The 15,668-nt window shown below is 40.3% G+C and overlaps 1 protein-coding gene across 1 annotated transcript in view; it reads left to right on the plus strand.

Moving 5' to 3' along the window:
* prex1 (phosphatidylinositol-3,4,5-trisphosphate-dependent Rac exchange factor 1) overlaps positions 1-15,668 on the plus strand; it is an 84,469-nt gene that overhangs the window by 45,474 nt on the left and 23,327 nt on the right. Inside the window, exons 12-20 of the mRNA XM_044211210.1 lie at positions 439-542; positions 1,359-1,408; positions 3,460-3,535; positions 3,944-4,016; positions 7,540-7,685; positions 9,919-10,011; positions 12,540-12,688; positions 12,773-12,858; positions 14,394-14,533. Of these exons, the coding sequence (XP_044067145.1) occupies positions 439-542; positions 1,359-1,408; positions 3,460-3,535; positions 3,944-4,016; positions 7,540-7,685; positions 9,919-10,011; positions 12,540-12,688; positions 12,773-12,858; positions 14,394-14,533 (917 nt within the window). The remainder of the gene's footprint in view (positions 1-438; positions 543-1,358; positions 1,409-3,459; positions 3,536-3,943; positions 4,017-7,539; positions 7,686-9,918; positions 10,012-12,539; positions 12,689-12,772; positions 12,859-14,393; positions 14,534-15,668) is intronic.

Below are 15,668 nucleotides of genomic sequence, written 5' to 3' on the forward strand. Positions count from 1 at the left end.
AATGCATCTGCGTATGTATATTCAGAACTGGAAAGATGAAAACAAAACTGATTTGAGCCAAACTCGGGCTATAGCTCATCAGCCATGATGTCTGAATACATCAGAGACAAAGGTAAACTACTACTACAGTGATACCAGAGAGCACTGCTGTGTCGTGGACTTTATAGACATGCCAGCCATTTACATGTGACAATAAGTAGGAACATTGGTGTTCATATCAATCCTTCTTAAGTAAATGTAGACAGTTTTTGAGGATTAGAAAATTTCAAAGCAAGGAAAGATGTGAAAGGAACCATTTATTTTTGCTTAACATTTTCCACAGTTAAGAGTGGAGGAGAAAGCGCATACTTAAAGCTTGATGAGTTATGAACCTCAAATCACACAGTATTTCAAACTTGAGTCCAGCTGAGGTGACATTTTCTCCTGGTGATATTTCAGTGTCAGACAAGCACCAGTTCAAGAACGAGCAGGTGTTGTACCGATTCCGCTACGACGATGGCACCTACAAGGCCCGCAGTGAGATGGAGGACATCATGTCTAAGGTAACTATAATTCTGATTCTGCATATCCTAGTTGGTGATTGATAAGAAATGTAAAAACAAAAGATGGGGGAAAAGAGAGAGCACTTGTTACAAGGACAATAGTCATTAGTCTAGCTGTAAATGTACATTGGATTTACAGTAAATTAGAAGGAAACATATGCAGAGAGACAAGTGTCTGCACAAACTGCATTTGAAAATTGCATGTACCCATCTCATATTGAGTCATATAAATCATTCTACAAACTAGATTATAGATTAATTCAACAATATAATTTTAATGGCCACGGGGAAAAAAAGAATAAATCCAATAACATCATTGACTGCACCTGCGCTACCGGTGGTAGTTTTCAATGGTAGTTTTATCGTCATCTCATTTCTGCACTTTATTATCAGTAACATATGAAAAAAAAAGCTCTATGTGATATTATTGATTTTAACAAACTTTAAATCATAATTTCAAAGTAACATGTAAAATTGTTCAACATATTTTTTTATTAAACTCATGTAAGCATAAACCTTGATAACAGTTTATGCTAATGTTCAAATATAATCTCTGGAGGCACTAATCCCTTCCCATAGAAACTCAGTCAGAAACTAAATAAATAAAAAAGGACATAAAAGTTGGTTATGTTGGCCTACATCTGTTCTCAGACCCCATTTAGAGAGTTTTGAAATTTCTATCCTGAAACTATAGCCTTGGGGTAACTCTTTTCACAGTCAACAGTCAAATCTCTTGTCCTGAAGCCATGCTTGTACTTGTTTACCCAAGGTGTGTATGTTCCATGACTCAGCGCTTCCCTTTTTCTTCTCATTTAGGGCGTCAGGCTGTACTGCCGCCTTCACAGCCTCCACACGCCTGTCATCAAGTAAGTACCTGCCCCTCTCTCCTACACACCCCCCCAATGTGCTAATGTTCCCGCTCTCCAGGTGCATGAATGCATATTCATGAAGGGTTCACATTCGGCCCACGTCACCCTCTCTGTAGTGACTGAACTAACAGGAGCACTGCCAGGAATGGCCCCTTTCCTCTCCAACTTGGACTCCCAGCCAGGCCTGAGCTGCTGTAGGTTCATGTGTTCAAGATTCAGTTCAGGTCGAGGATGTCAGGTTTTCATGACTGGAGATTTATATGAGGTAGTTCTTAAATGATTAAGGAGAGCCACATATTATGAGCATTTGTCTCTTAATCTTTACAGTGTTGTGGGTTAGCTGAATTTATGTTAGTACATTTTTTAAAATTACATGAGTTAAGTGGGAGTCCAAATGATGACTGCAAACATTTTTTAACTTCATCAGGCACTTTATATTTCTCCTTTATGCTCTCTCCCTCTTTCACACACATAAACACACACACACTTTCTCACTTTCTTGCTTACATTCGCAGTACACATACTCAGAAATATAAACACTACAGTATACAGTTTATAAACACACACCATCCCAATAATGTTGGACCCCTATATGTTAATGTACAAATGCAGTGGTCCATTAATCCTTAATTGTTCTTTTTAAACTAAACTTTTATTATAATTTTAACTCTAATTGAAGTGGAAGAATGATCTCACTTTATAAAAATGTTTTCCATCATCCAACGACTGTAAGAGTCAAAGTACGAGTAGAAGAAGTACAAATTTACAGAAGCACAGGAAACGCGCATCGTCTCCCTCTGACACCCCCCTCAAACACACACACACATAATCTGTCCACCACAGCCCCACCCTTCATACTCTTCCCCCCTTCATCTCTCTATCTCTCCATCCATCTCTCACCCGCTGATTGAAGCACCCGGGGTTGCCATTGGTGCAAACAAAGGGCTATTGGTCTGAGGACAAATCCTATTAACATACAAAGGCAATCCTTCTGCCTGCCAGCCAGTTATTGTGTAATATGGCCTGGCTTTTTTAATCCATCACTAAATTGACATTTATAAGTAGCAACCATTAATTATAATGTTTGAGTGATGGATGTATTGCATTTTATGAATGATTAATAATCATAAATTGTGCCTCTGTTTTGTTAAACTTTGTTGAGTGACAAAGCGCCCGCCAGTTTCCTAACATTAAAATGCAGTAAATAAGAATAACAATGTCTGATAAAATAGATATAAACCTAATAAAATCAATCTTGGGAATGCCACAGATGTCTTGGATGATGCAGAAAATCACTGAACAGCAAATAATGTCTGGAAGCAGCTCACTTTTCATGTTGTTTAAAGACATTGTCTGCAGTATCAATCAGTGCACTTCTTGTCTATATCTGCACTTAACAGGTATTGCATTTGGCTTTCATTCTGAATGTGACAGTTTACAATATGGGTGGTCCAGATACAGCCCATGTCTTACTCACAACATTGAGATGTTAAAGCAACTAGAAGATACCGGCTCTGGTGCACCCATCAAGTCACACAACCAACCACACATCCTCTATAGCGTTTCCTGTTTCACATGTTTACATGTTGAGCTGATTGGTCCACTGTGGTTGTTCATGTAATCCCACTAAAGCTCAAAGAATTAGAAATTAAAGGGCTATGAATGTAAGTCGTTCTTCTGGTAGGATTTAGAAAACTGTATACAACAAATAACAGACTGTCTGCAACACATGTATCACATGTAGTACTGTACCTACAAATACATTATTCTCATGATATGAATGTTCTCATGGCAATAACAGAAATAATAAATGCTTTTTTATGACTTTCTCTGATTTTAAGTAGAGACAAAGTTCTCTTTTTTCTGTTACTCAAGAAATGCAACATGACATAAACTGTTGGGTGATGATGCTGTTGACCACAAAGAGGTTTTGTTATCTATCAAACATTGTTACATGGGAAGCCACAGACTGTGAACTGTATATTTTTCATGCCACCTGGATTGTACTGTGAAAATACATTTTGTGAAACCTTTTAATGCTCCTTTAGGGACAGAGACCACCATCTGAAAACCTTTAAATCTGTGGTGCCTGCCAGCAAACTGGTTGACTGGCTACTCTTGCAGGTAAAATCAATGTCTATTATACTTTCTTTTAACCCAAACACACATAATACTAAACAAGGCACCAAGGGTGTATAAAATGATAGCAACTGTCAGTACTGTAACTGAGTATCTTTTTTTGTTGTACTGTTTGAGTATATACTTCATGTCAGTGTTCACATTATTTTGCAAAAAAAATGTTTTGGACATTTGTCACCATTCAATGGCCTTGAAGAACACAGCCAAGTACATGTAGAATCAGTCTCCCTATCTCTCATTGTTTTTATTATACACATATTTATTAACACGTGCTGGCTCACAAATCACCAGCTTCACTCCAACAAAACTCAGGCCAGTGGTGCTGCAGTCTGATAAGGTGTAAACAGGCATTGTAACTGACTGACTGTGTGCGTCATTGATTTGGTTTCCCAGGGAGACTACTCGACCCGAGAGGATGCTGTGACACTGGGTGTGGGGCTCTGCAACAATGGCTTCATGCACCATGGTCAGTTAAATTCTCTCTCACACACGCATACATGAAGGACAGGTAAACACACACAAACTGACTAGGATTTTTCCTTCAATTCAGTTTGATGACACTCCTATTCAGCATAAGATAAAAGGAGCTCAATGACACTTTCACATGACACGTGCATAATGTGGTGGTGTCTTTTGTCTGGCTCTAATTATTTAGTGTTCTCTTTTGCAACAGCTCTGGTTTAAATTTCATTAACGCTGTTGTTGTGAAACATGATCATTCTTCTCTCACTCTTGCTCCGGTATTCTCTTTTCTGTGCTACTTGATTATCTCATTGTGCATTTTGTCCCTTATTTGCCCCCCAGTCAGTCCCTCTCTCTACCCGCAAAAATATAACGTTAGCCTCTCCTCTGTCATGCCATCGTAGGTTGAAAAATGCATGGTAAATTTGAATACCTGGTCTAGCCAAGTCTCAGCAACCTCACTGACCACATTGTATTGAAACAGCTTTGGTTTTAGCCCAGCATGTTGAACGTAAACAGCATTAGCAGTGTACCCTAACCAGAGCTGTTTGGCTTAGCTACAGTTCCTGTCTGGGTCAATCCACTGAACCATGACCCTGGTTAAGGCCTAAAATTGAATCGGTCAACTTCATTGGCCAAGTGTATTAGGTGTAAAGTGAGAACCACCACAAGTAGTTAGTGTTGGAATACACTATGACTATGAAGTAACACGATGACAGTGCTTCCTGATGCATATAGTGAAGTATGCAAGAAGACTGAAATCTAAGACGAAGATAATCATTTTTACACATTCTCTAATTGGGCAATTTTGTAGACAGGTAAATTACATCTATTCTTAATTTTAATTGGAATAGTTTGGATCTTACAGGAAGATCCTGGAGATCGTTTGACAACCACTGTACAGGCGTCCTAGTAGTGAATTACATTAGCTACTATTTCACTGGCTACTTATTGGCATGTCTTGCAGCAGTCAGTACGAGGGATAAATCAGTATTTACAGTAGAGATTTGTAACCTTTTAATCATGTGTACATATATATTTTGATAGCGTATACATTCTAAGTCACGGGTTTGTGTTTTGCTCTCATTTAAACGCACTTAACCACTCCCTGGCAGTCATATAGTGGCTTTCCCTTCACTTTTCGCTTGCCTCATTGGCACTCATAAATACACCTACTTCCCTCACCATCTGTTGGAAGGTGTCACCTGTTCTCTTTTACCTCTCCCTCTTCTCTGCCCTTTTTCAGGGTCACAACCTCTCTCCTCAGCCTGTCTGCAGTCCTCTCCTCTTTAGTTACTCTCTTTAGTCCTTAGTCAGCACATCTGCTGCTCTTCACCTGGTTCCTCTTAAACTCTTCTTATCTCCTGTCTTTTTTCTGTCCTTTTCTTCCTTGACTTGACTGTCTCTTTTTGTCTGTCTGTCTGGTTTTATTTGATATGAGGGCATGAGGCTCCTCACTGGTGGGAAGATCACTGATAACAGATAACACAGTTAATATGCCTTTCATCTGTCCTTACCTGCTTAAATCATTCATCTACGTGTCTGTCATGAACATCTCTTGCATTTTGCCCTTCAGGCAACTCAACATACAGAGCACAACACCAGATATATAAATAAATTTCTTCCATTAGTCCTGTTATACGGCAGGATTGAATGAGTCCTAAGCCAAAATGTCATTTACAAGTCATTACCCATTTGATAATATTAAATATAGACTACCAATAATGGAACTATCAGTGAGTAATGATGATTTTTTTTAACCACAGATTTCCCTTCCACCGCAATTTCCTTATCTACAGCATTAACAAAATGGATCCCAAAAAGACACATTTTGTTGCAAAGTGTGTCTATTTGGTGGTCAGCGACATTAAATGTTTTCAAATCCCTGGTTAAGTGTACCACTGCACTCAGATCAGTCAGAAATGGATCTCTTTTTTTGCACTTAGTAGAAAGGATACTTAAAGAAGTATTTATTTAATGATTGCCCATATAGTTGCATCGGTGCATCATATAATTATATAAAGTAAAATTTAAAAAAGGTATATGTTACTTAGTACTCCTGTTCTGACCCTTGCCAGCTGTTGTCAGCATTTAAATGATGATTTAGCACATGAGTGTGTGTGTGTAACTATGTGTGTGTTATTAGCGTATGACAGTTTCCGGAGTAGCACTCCCTCTGGTTGAATAGGAGGTGTTAAGGTATTATATGGCCACAGCCCCCGTGACTCAGAGGAAATAACTCACGTTCAAACTTCGTTTGAGTTGGCGTAAGGCCATTGTAAGTGGGTTTGGCGTGCGTGTAATCAGTTTGTGACGGCTTTTGTTCACCTGAGGGTGCCAGGTGCTCTCCAAATCACTGAACAGCTGGGTACCTTTGGCTCTCAGAGTTGCCTGTACAAGCCCTATTTTACAGTGGCCTTACAGATTCATACACCTAAGATTAGGAAATGTCCTTGGTTGAATGTCTTGTATCTGTGAATGTGTTTGAGATTTGGGTCAAATGTCAAAAATGCTAACTCCTATGTGACACAAACAAGATGGATATTTTCTTAATTCTTTCCAACACAATAAATTCTCCCACCCACATCATGGCTTTAGTCCAAATGCGAGCATCAAAAAGCTGAGTTGAGGTGATGTCCGTGCCAGCTGTTAACCTGCATAGAGTACAATGGTGGATATCCGGTCATTTCAGGCACCTGTTGCAGTCGTGTCCAATGCTTGTGCTTTGATTTGACACAAATAAAAACTGACAGCCATCATGAGTGGAAAATTGTTGTGTAGGGGTAAAATGGCTAGATCTTTCATTCAAGAAAATCATTGTTGAGCACAATAAATGCTCAAATACTGTAACTGGGGGTCTTATTTCAGTGGCTTAGCTCCTTATCAGAGAAACATTTTAAAATCTACAGTAGGGTTAATGTAGAGTGTTTTGGTTCAAGCTCAAAAACTGCTGTGACTGGAGACGCATTTATAATGTGCTCCTCACCTGTTTGAAGTGCCCCATGTGTTTGAGTGAGGCTCAGCCCAACAGTGGGATTTCTAAACATACTCAGACACACATGGCAGACGGTTTCTTGTTTCCTCCGGAGAATCCTTCCCAGCCCTGGCCTGAGCTGTCTACGACCCAGATGTGGTTTGGCTCCAGATGTTCCTGCTAGCATAATTAGCTAATGAACTAATTAACCGTTAGCTTGTTTGTGTGTCCACACATTAAGTGTCAGCTTTTATTTATTCTGCTCGGGCAGGCCCTCCACGGGTCTTTGAAATTGCAATTGACCTGCAAACAGGGCTTGTGCCATCATGAAACACACTTAACATTTACACAGTCCAATTTTCCAACAACACCACCATTTTAGCCAGTATGAGCACATACACACTTTGGATTTCAATGGACAAGCAACAATGTATGGTCAAAGCTAATGCTAAATGCCCTTTTTGGCATTGAGATGTGACCCATTGCTGTTTGTCTCATTATTACTTTCTGCAGCGGCTTTCTTATTACATGCTGTGTGTGTTTTTTCCCTCAGTCTTGGAGAAGAGTGAGTTCAAAGACGAATCCCAGTTCTTCCGCTTCTATGCGGACGAGGAAATGGAGGGAACCAGCACCAAGAGCAAGCAGCTCCAGCGCAATGACTTCAAACTCATCGAAAACATCTTGGCCAAGTCCCTAGTGGTGAGATGGAACACAGACACACATAAACACATGCATTTCCTCATTCTCTCACACAAATACATGGTTTCAAAGATACTTATTGTCACAGTGCCAGACTCGCATTGTAATTTTTGTTTTCACTATATTATCACTGTAGTATCACTATATTGTGATACTAGCATTATCCACTCAAGAGAGTGTTATCAAAAAATAAATAAATCACTGTGGGAAACAATGAATCAATGTGGATGTGTTGCAAAAACAAAGGAAACAAGCTGCTTTTTGAAATCTATGCACACTTATCTGACACTTATCACAAATACGTGTGTGTGTGTGAATACACAGTAATTATATAACAGGACTGTATTGTATAACTAATTGAACTGACATCTACTATATTCTTCACTCCAGTTTGTTTAGACCTGTGGTTGTGCGTGTGTGTTGTTATTTGTGATCTAGATGTCAGATATACTGTACAGATGGTATGGAACATTTCATTTTAGTGCACAGACATGAAACAGGGCCTAGTAAGTGGTAGTGAGCCTAGTTTGGATTTCCCCCCCTTTACTAATTGCTCTTCTTTAACAGGAAACTTATAAAATGGTTTGCCAGTCAAGACTCCGTCTCAGATCCTAATATTTTTTTTACTAATTTAGTTCCTTTATCTAATAGCGCAGAGGCTAATTAAAAGTGAAATGCAACAGTATCTCAGTTTTTGCACATTTACATTCCTTCTTTTTTTATCCTTGGTGATACATTGACATTTAACAATCATCATTCATGACATGAGACAACAGCTGCAGGGAGAGTAGAGTGAAGGGACAAAAATCAGGAGTGAGATGTTTAAAGACTGCCTACCCCTGTCTTGTAAAATTGGTTGAAGCATCTACTGTAAACAAAACGGCGAAATTGTGGGAAGTTTCTAAAATTTTATGAATTTTTAAAAGAAAGTTCAATGCATGATGAGACATAAAATACACCACTGATGCATGTAACACACATGCAAAAAGGTAGTTAAATAGTAGTAGTTGTGGACATCCCATCCTATACTTAGGCCAGGTATAAGATAATAGATTCAGTAATGGAAAAAAATAGTGTCTGCTTACCAGATTAAAGCTCCCAAAACCTCATTGGACTGAAAAAAAGGCAACATTTATCCTACCAGGTCATCATCAAACATGCAGCATACATGTCCTCATGGTCTGAATAGAGACTTATATTGTAATTCATTTTTCTACACTAAAAGCAGCAACATGGTCTGAATGTTTTTTGTCATTAGAAGTTATGCAATAGGTCATATAGCATATAGCCTGTTCATTATGAAAACGGTATATAACTGATGTATATTTATTGGGCACATAAAATAAGGTCAGTGTACATTGTTCTGGATCAAGTGGTTTTTAGTTTCCAGAGACTGAAACAACAAAACAAACAAAAGTTAACTGTTTAGTTAAGTCCATTATCTTTGGGGGAACCTAGAAGCATCACTAGCAGCGCTTTTCATATCATAGTGTGAAGTAGGCATGCTATTTGGCCTTCCACAAGAAGTTGAAAACTATTTTTTCTCAATTAGCAGAACTAATCCTCCCTCATGGCTATTATTGAAGTGAAGTGCAGGAACTCTTTATTTACCACAGCCATCTCCTCTGATGTAACAGCAGAGATCCTCATCTTATCAGGCTCGAGCAGCAGGAAGACGGCCCCAGCAGCTTACCTAATGGAAGCCGGCTAATGTGTTTGGTGATGACAGCGTTTAACTAAGCCTCGCCCCACTGGGGAATAGAATATGAGAAGGAAAGAACATCTTTAGAAGCGAGACACCTGACACGCAATGAAAATCACGAATTGTAAACCAGCAAGATTGAAACTACGATAATGCGTGGATATAATATATATATATATACGACCAGAAAGAGAGCCATGTATCACCTTTTTAATACGAAACCTCAATGATTCCTCAGAAGCAATCGGGTTATTGCAACAAATACGAACAAATTACTTTTTATAGCAAGACCATGCAGTTGACTTCTGATTAAGAGTCGGCCGTATAAGATGTACAAATTACATGATATTGGGTGTTCGAAACAGCAGCAGAGCATAGTGCGGCAAATAAAATGAATATGAATATATATGTCATGACAATTATTTTGCTACTTGCTTACTCATGATGCTAAACCAGTGAAAGACATTTAAGTCTTAACAATCAGTCACCAGTGTAAATGTGGGAGTAATTAGGTGATTTTCTCTGTGCTAGATCCACCCTGAGGAAGAAGACTATGGCTTTGAGATTGAGGAGAAAAACAAGGCCATTGTGGTGAAATCTGTCACTAGGGGCTCACATGCTGAGGTAATGATCACACACACACACACACACACACACACTGTTCTGTTTCTCCTTCCTGCCCTAGGGCATTAGTTCCAGTAGGTAATGGCTGTCTACTGTTTGGACGGCTGCTGTCAGTCTGCCTCTTTTCCCTTTGGAAGGACTCTGATTGACTGTAGAGCCATTAGACATGCTTACTCACATCACCTCTGCAAAAAATACACACACACCATTTTGCTCATTCAGAGCAATTTAAAATGCAGATTAGGTTGTGACAAAGCATTTAAAACGTGCATGATTATTGTGTTTCTTTTTAATAAATCATGCTGTAGTATTATTTTTATGTTTAGGAGCAGCCTGTAAAAATGACATTTGTTACATCTGTGGCTACTGTGTCAGCAGTTGTTTTACACCTGACAAAACTAAAGTCACAATGTCACATTAAAGGCGGGGTATGCGATTCTGGAGAAATCCAATACAATGACAAATACCATGATCTAGAGTAAATAATGACACAGGAAGTAGTGTTAGACACATCCTAGTGTTAGCTAGGTTGTGGGTTAGCTTAGCTAGGTTGTGGGTTAGCAAACCGTCCCTACAGTTGCTGCTGCGAAGCTAACAGCCAGAGAGGATGAGACAGTTTCCCAGAGCCAGCACAGCAGCTCCAGACAGCGATACTCACAACTCTCCTGCTACCATAGCTAACATCACAACAACAGCATATCTTGGCAAACTAGAAAGTAAGCTGAGTGTCCATGGGTAAGTCAATGAATGTTGATGACACACAAATCATGGCTGGAAAGGATGGAATAGTGTTGTGTGGCCTGGTCCGAGCCACTTTGTTTGTTTAGCATTTACAGAGCCAGGGCTGTGTACAAACACCAAATTTTTTTTCAGTGCACACACTGAACAGACAGCTAGCGTACCGTGAGGAGATATTTGCTGAATTTGACAAAAAGACCTGTATTGGATTAGAATCGTATACCCCAACCTTTAATGCTAGAACTAATGTAAGACTATTTTCCTTTCTTTTCCTGTGATTTCACCTTTGCTTCATGTCAGCCAACGGTTTTTGGACAGGTGACATCTGGCAAACTTTCTTGCTACCCACCATTTCATTTTACAAACATTTCTCTCGTGTCCCTGTGGTTCAAGTTTCCTCATCGCTTTCTGTTATTTTACTCATTACAGTTTTTCCCCACATTGCTCTTCTCCTCAGTCACTCTCTGGATAATCTTTCTTTTACTCCCCTCTGCCTGCTTCCACCACAGTAAACACTCACTCTTTTCTCCATTTCTCTCTCCCCCTCTTAGTCTGTTAATCATACCTCATGTCCCCCGGGTCCCACAATAACAAGATTGCTAGTTGTGACACTGCCTGTGTGCCAGCATAGTGAATGAAGCTCAGCTGATTCCCATGGTGCTCTGAAAAGGGCTGAGAGACACACACTCACACACACAGAGCTCTTTCACTATATGATACTATTAAAGAAAGTCACGTGACCGGCAGACCGGCACCCATGCTGTATAATCACACACACACACACACACACACACACACACACACACACATACATCCTTCCACATTCAGATGGCTGTGGCTCCTCCCACTCGTCTACATCCATCCTGGGCCGTTATCCAGTGTCTGGGCCCGGCTCAGCCAAGCCACCCCACCGGATCTGTGCCCAGGACACTGGACTCACACAGAGAACACACAGAGGCAGCATTATTCGCACAACGTGACTGAAGATGTGCAAGATGACTACATTCAATGACGTGCAGCAGGCTGTGGTGCTGTGTGTCTATCATTTGAAAAGGGATTTTAGAAGCTAATATCTGACTGTGCAAAGCTGAGGATGTTTGATACTTTGTGAGCATGCATATTTGTGTGTGCAATTGTTATTGTATTTCCACATACTTACATACACTTTGACTGATCAGATTGTATTTAATTCAAGGAAAAAGGCAAGATCTGATAACTCAAACCACCACTTGCTGCAGGCAGAAACACGTGGCCACATTAAGAGAAAAATGTAAATAAAGTGCATCTCTGTATTCACACGTGCATAACTGGAAATTGAAAGTAACCCTTCAATCTGGAAATGTGTGCAAATCCAACAGGCAGCAGGCAGGAGACTCAGGTGTAAATATCACGCAGCTTAGTCATATCTAGTAGCCAATCTTGATATGCACTCCCTCCATAAAAAGCCTATTCATTTGTTGGAAAATACATGACAAGACTGAACAGGCTGTGAAAATATGGAGCAGTACACACTGATTTTCTCTGTTCTGTTCTATGTTTTGGTTTGTTTTCTTCCATGCTCCATGGAAGCACATATACTCAACAGGGACTTGATTCTGGGTACTACACACTAGTCAGTAAGGTAAAAACCTTAATACTTCATCTGAGCCTAATGCCACACACAGTTTAGGTCTCACTGTGACACTACGGAGGTAATTCATGAATTTAATCTGGTCCCTACCTGAAACTCTTGAAACAAACTACAACCTAAAAATAACAGCATTATGTCTCCTGTCTGTCTGTCCATCCAGATGGCTGGCCTGCAGGTGGGCAGGAAGATCTACACCATCAATGAGGACCTGCTGTTCCTCAGGCCCTTCTCAGAGGTGGAAACCATGATCAGCCAGGCCTTCTACATACGACGCTCCCTCCGGCTGCTGGTTGCCACCAAGGCCAAGGAGTGAGGGAACACACACAAACACTCAAACACACACGTTTACACACACATTGGGCGCACTGGTCTCACTGGTCTTTTCTCATTCAGGATTGTGAAGATCCCTGACAACCCAGACAGCCTCTCCTTTAGACTCTGTGGCTCTGCCCCTCCTCATGTCCACGCTGTCAGGAAAGGTGAGTGACTGATTTGATTGACCCCTGGAGACACTTTGATCACCACAATACCTGGCTTTTTTTCAGGGGTGGTGAATGAGTTTCAGTATTACTACCTCTTTTGAGTAACGTGGAGAATACCTAGCAAGATAAAGACTTACTACTTAAGTTTTAATAATAATAAATCCAATAAAAAAGATTTTCCTGTGTTAATTGTAATTATAAATAATTATATAAACTTGTGTTTTTATATTCTGTTAGTCGTGGTCCTTGATTACTAGTTGTGACACTCCGGTGAGTGGTTTACAGTGACATATATTTTTCTTATGACCCCAACACTGGAGATCTGTGAACAGATTTGTAAGAACTTGACCTTGCTATTGCAGAATCGGTGCCAGTAAATGCTTTAAAAGTGTTTACGGTGTCAGGAAGAAAAATAATTCTGGGTGAATTCAAGGGAAAGATGAGGTAACTCTAGCCTCTAACCACCTGTTACAGTCTGCTTTTAGTGAGCCTCTATTAGGTTTTTATGGCCACCTGTCAGCCAGACAACCCGTGGTCAGGGTTCAAACCCCTGATAGACCAAACTCAACTTTTAAAACACACACAGACATGTGCACGCACACAATGCTCTGTGATCAGAGCTGAAAGTGTTACAGGTAACTAAAAAGACACCCCCACTTTTGCTCTACCTTCTCATTCCTCCTGCTGTCTCCTTACAACCTCCAGATGTTTGTACTGCCTAGACTAGAAATTAGAGATTGAATGAGGGTTCATTCCTAATGTGTAATCCAGACAGGAGTAGGAGAGAACACACAAAAACAGCGAGAAGAGGAGCTGCTGGTTGGTGCAACAAAGGAATGCGATCTAATGGTTTTACTTTTCTTTATTATGGCAGTGCGACTTCTCCGCTTTCTCTGTTCTTATCATTTTTCTCCTTTCTCCTACCTCTCCACATTCCTTTTCCTTTTCTCTCTTTCCTAGTGTCTTGTATCACTTCTGCCTGTATGAGGAGCATTTTTTTCCAGCTGATATTCAGAGTCTCCAGTAGTTTTTTTGTTCTGTTCCTAAATCAGTCCCCCTGTTTGTCATCCATGCATAGGTCAAGTAGCCCTGGAGTTGGGTAATTGCTGGTACCCTGGGTGGAAGTGATGCCAGCAATGGTATTTTTAGAGCAGAGAGGAAGATGATAGAGGTGTTGATTGGACTTCCAGGCTGTAAAGCCATTAGTAGCTTGGGACAGCGTGTTACGGCACTGAACCGAGTAATTTTCTATTTTCCTGGAGGAACAAAAGGGGTGAGGTTATGTGCAGGCATGGGAATTGAGTCCAAAGCGAGATATTAAAAATCCATAGAAAATGAACTCATGCACTTTGATATGAGCATTTTGGAGAAGATTTCTTTCCTAGATATGGGGGACACATGTACTGCACTTTTAACGCCTTAGCGACTTAAATTTCATGTTTTCCTAATAACCTAATGTGTTGTATACAGTTCCACTGTAATTATATCACCCTCTGACCTTTGACCTGTGATCCTGTGTTGACCCACTGCAGGCTGGGAGGCGGTCGGGGCGGGTCTTCAGCCCGGCCAGGTCATCCTGAAGGTCAACGGCAACAATGTCAACCACAGTGACTACCAAGAGGTCCTGGAGCACTTCAGCGCGCAGCACACACACCAGGAGCCTCCCCAAGGGGTGAGGGGACAACTGAAAACAAGCAATAACACACAATCTTTTCTTCATCAGAGCGGGTTTTGTAGTGTATTTAGTGAGAGTATTTTAAAAGAAATACACTCTACTCACTACTCAAAAATAATTTCCCACAAGCCCATCACACAGTCCAGCACATCATCCCACTCTGTACATGGTGTCCCGTGAGTTTTTACAGTCCTTGTGTGTGTTGTTATGGCTTACTGTACCAGCAGTGCACTCTCTGAGCGCTTTATTTATACTACAAACTAAGTAATGCCACAAAGTAGCATGATTAGTATCAGCTGTAGCTTTTTAAGGCAATTTACCAGATTCAACAATGTGGGACAGCTCACTAAATTCACATTTGACGAGCTAACAGACTAACTGAGAACCTCAGTGACCCAGACATTCCTGTTCTGAAACGGTACATAAAACAGCATTATATTAGTTAGAGCTTGAATTGGCTACAGTAACTTTGTGTTTGAAAAGAAAAAAAAGCATTAAAAACTTTTCATCTCTGTATGATACCAAAGTGGTTTCATCATCATTTCATCAGCGTTCTTGGCTTCAACAGTGGGTGGCCTAGTGATCGCAAACATAAATTACTGGCTGTCGCTTGGTCGCTGCAGGCCACTTGTAGTGTGTGTTGAACATTTTTTCAGCTCAAGGTCCAACCCTGCCCAGAGTGGAAAAAGTAGCCCAAAGCAACAAATAAACGACTTGCCTCTTTCCACTGAATTTTCATCCATTCCTGTTCACAAGAATGTTTGGGTTGAATTCTGTTTAAAGTAACAATGGCAGAGTATTTTTTTTTTTCAAATAGAGTCATAACTGGATACAAGTATTTGCACTCCATGTTGTTTGGATATTCCTACAGCAGCAATCTATAGCTCCAGGCAGTATTTTTGCAGTCAGAGTAGGATGTCCTCCTTACTGTATATAGCACATTGTTTTGTTTTGTTTTGTTTTGTTTAGCCTGGCCTACTCTTTTGGCAAATCCCCTTGAACAGGCTCAGCTGAGCAGCCTTATTTGGGCCTTGTTCCAGTAAATGTTTGCTGCTTCATTTAACATCAGGATAAATTACCAGCATGTTGTTGATGTGGCTGACTGCACTGCCGAGTTTGGGGTGATACAGTC

The sequence above is a fragment of the Siniperca chuatsi genome, linkage group LG10, assembly GCF_020085105.1.
Source record: "Siniperca chuatsi isolate FFG_IHB_CAS linkage group LG10, ASM2008510v1, whole genome shotgun sequence".
Taxonomy (NCBI): Eukaryota; Metazoa; Chordata; class Actinopteri; order Centrarchiformes; family Sinipercidae; genus Siniperca; species Siniperca chuatsi.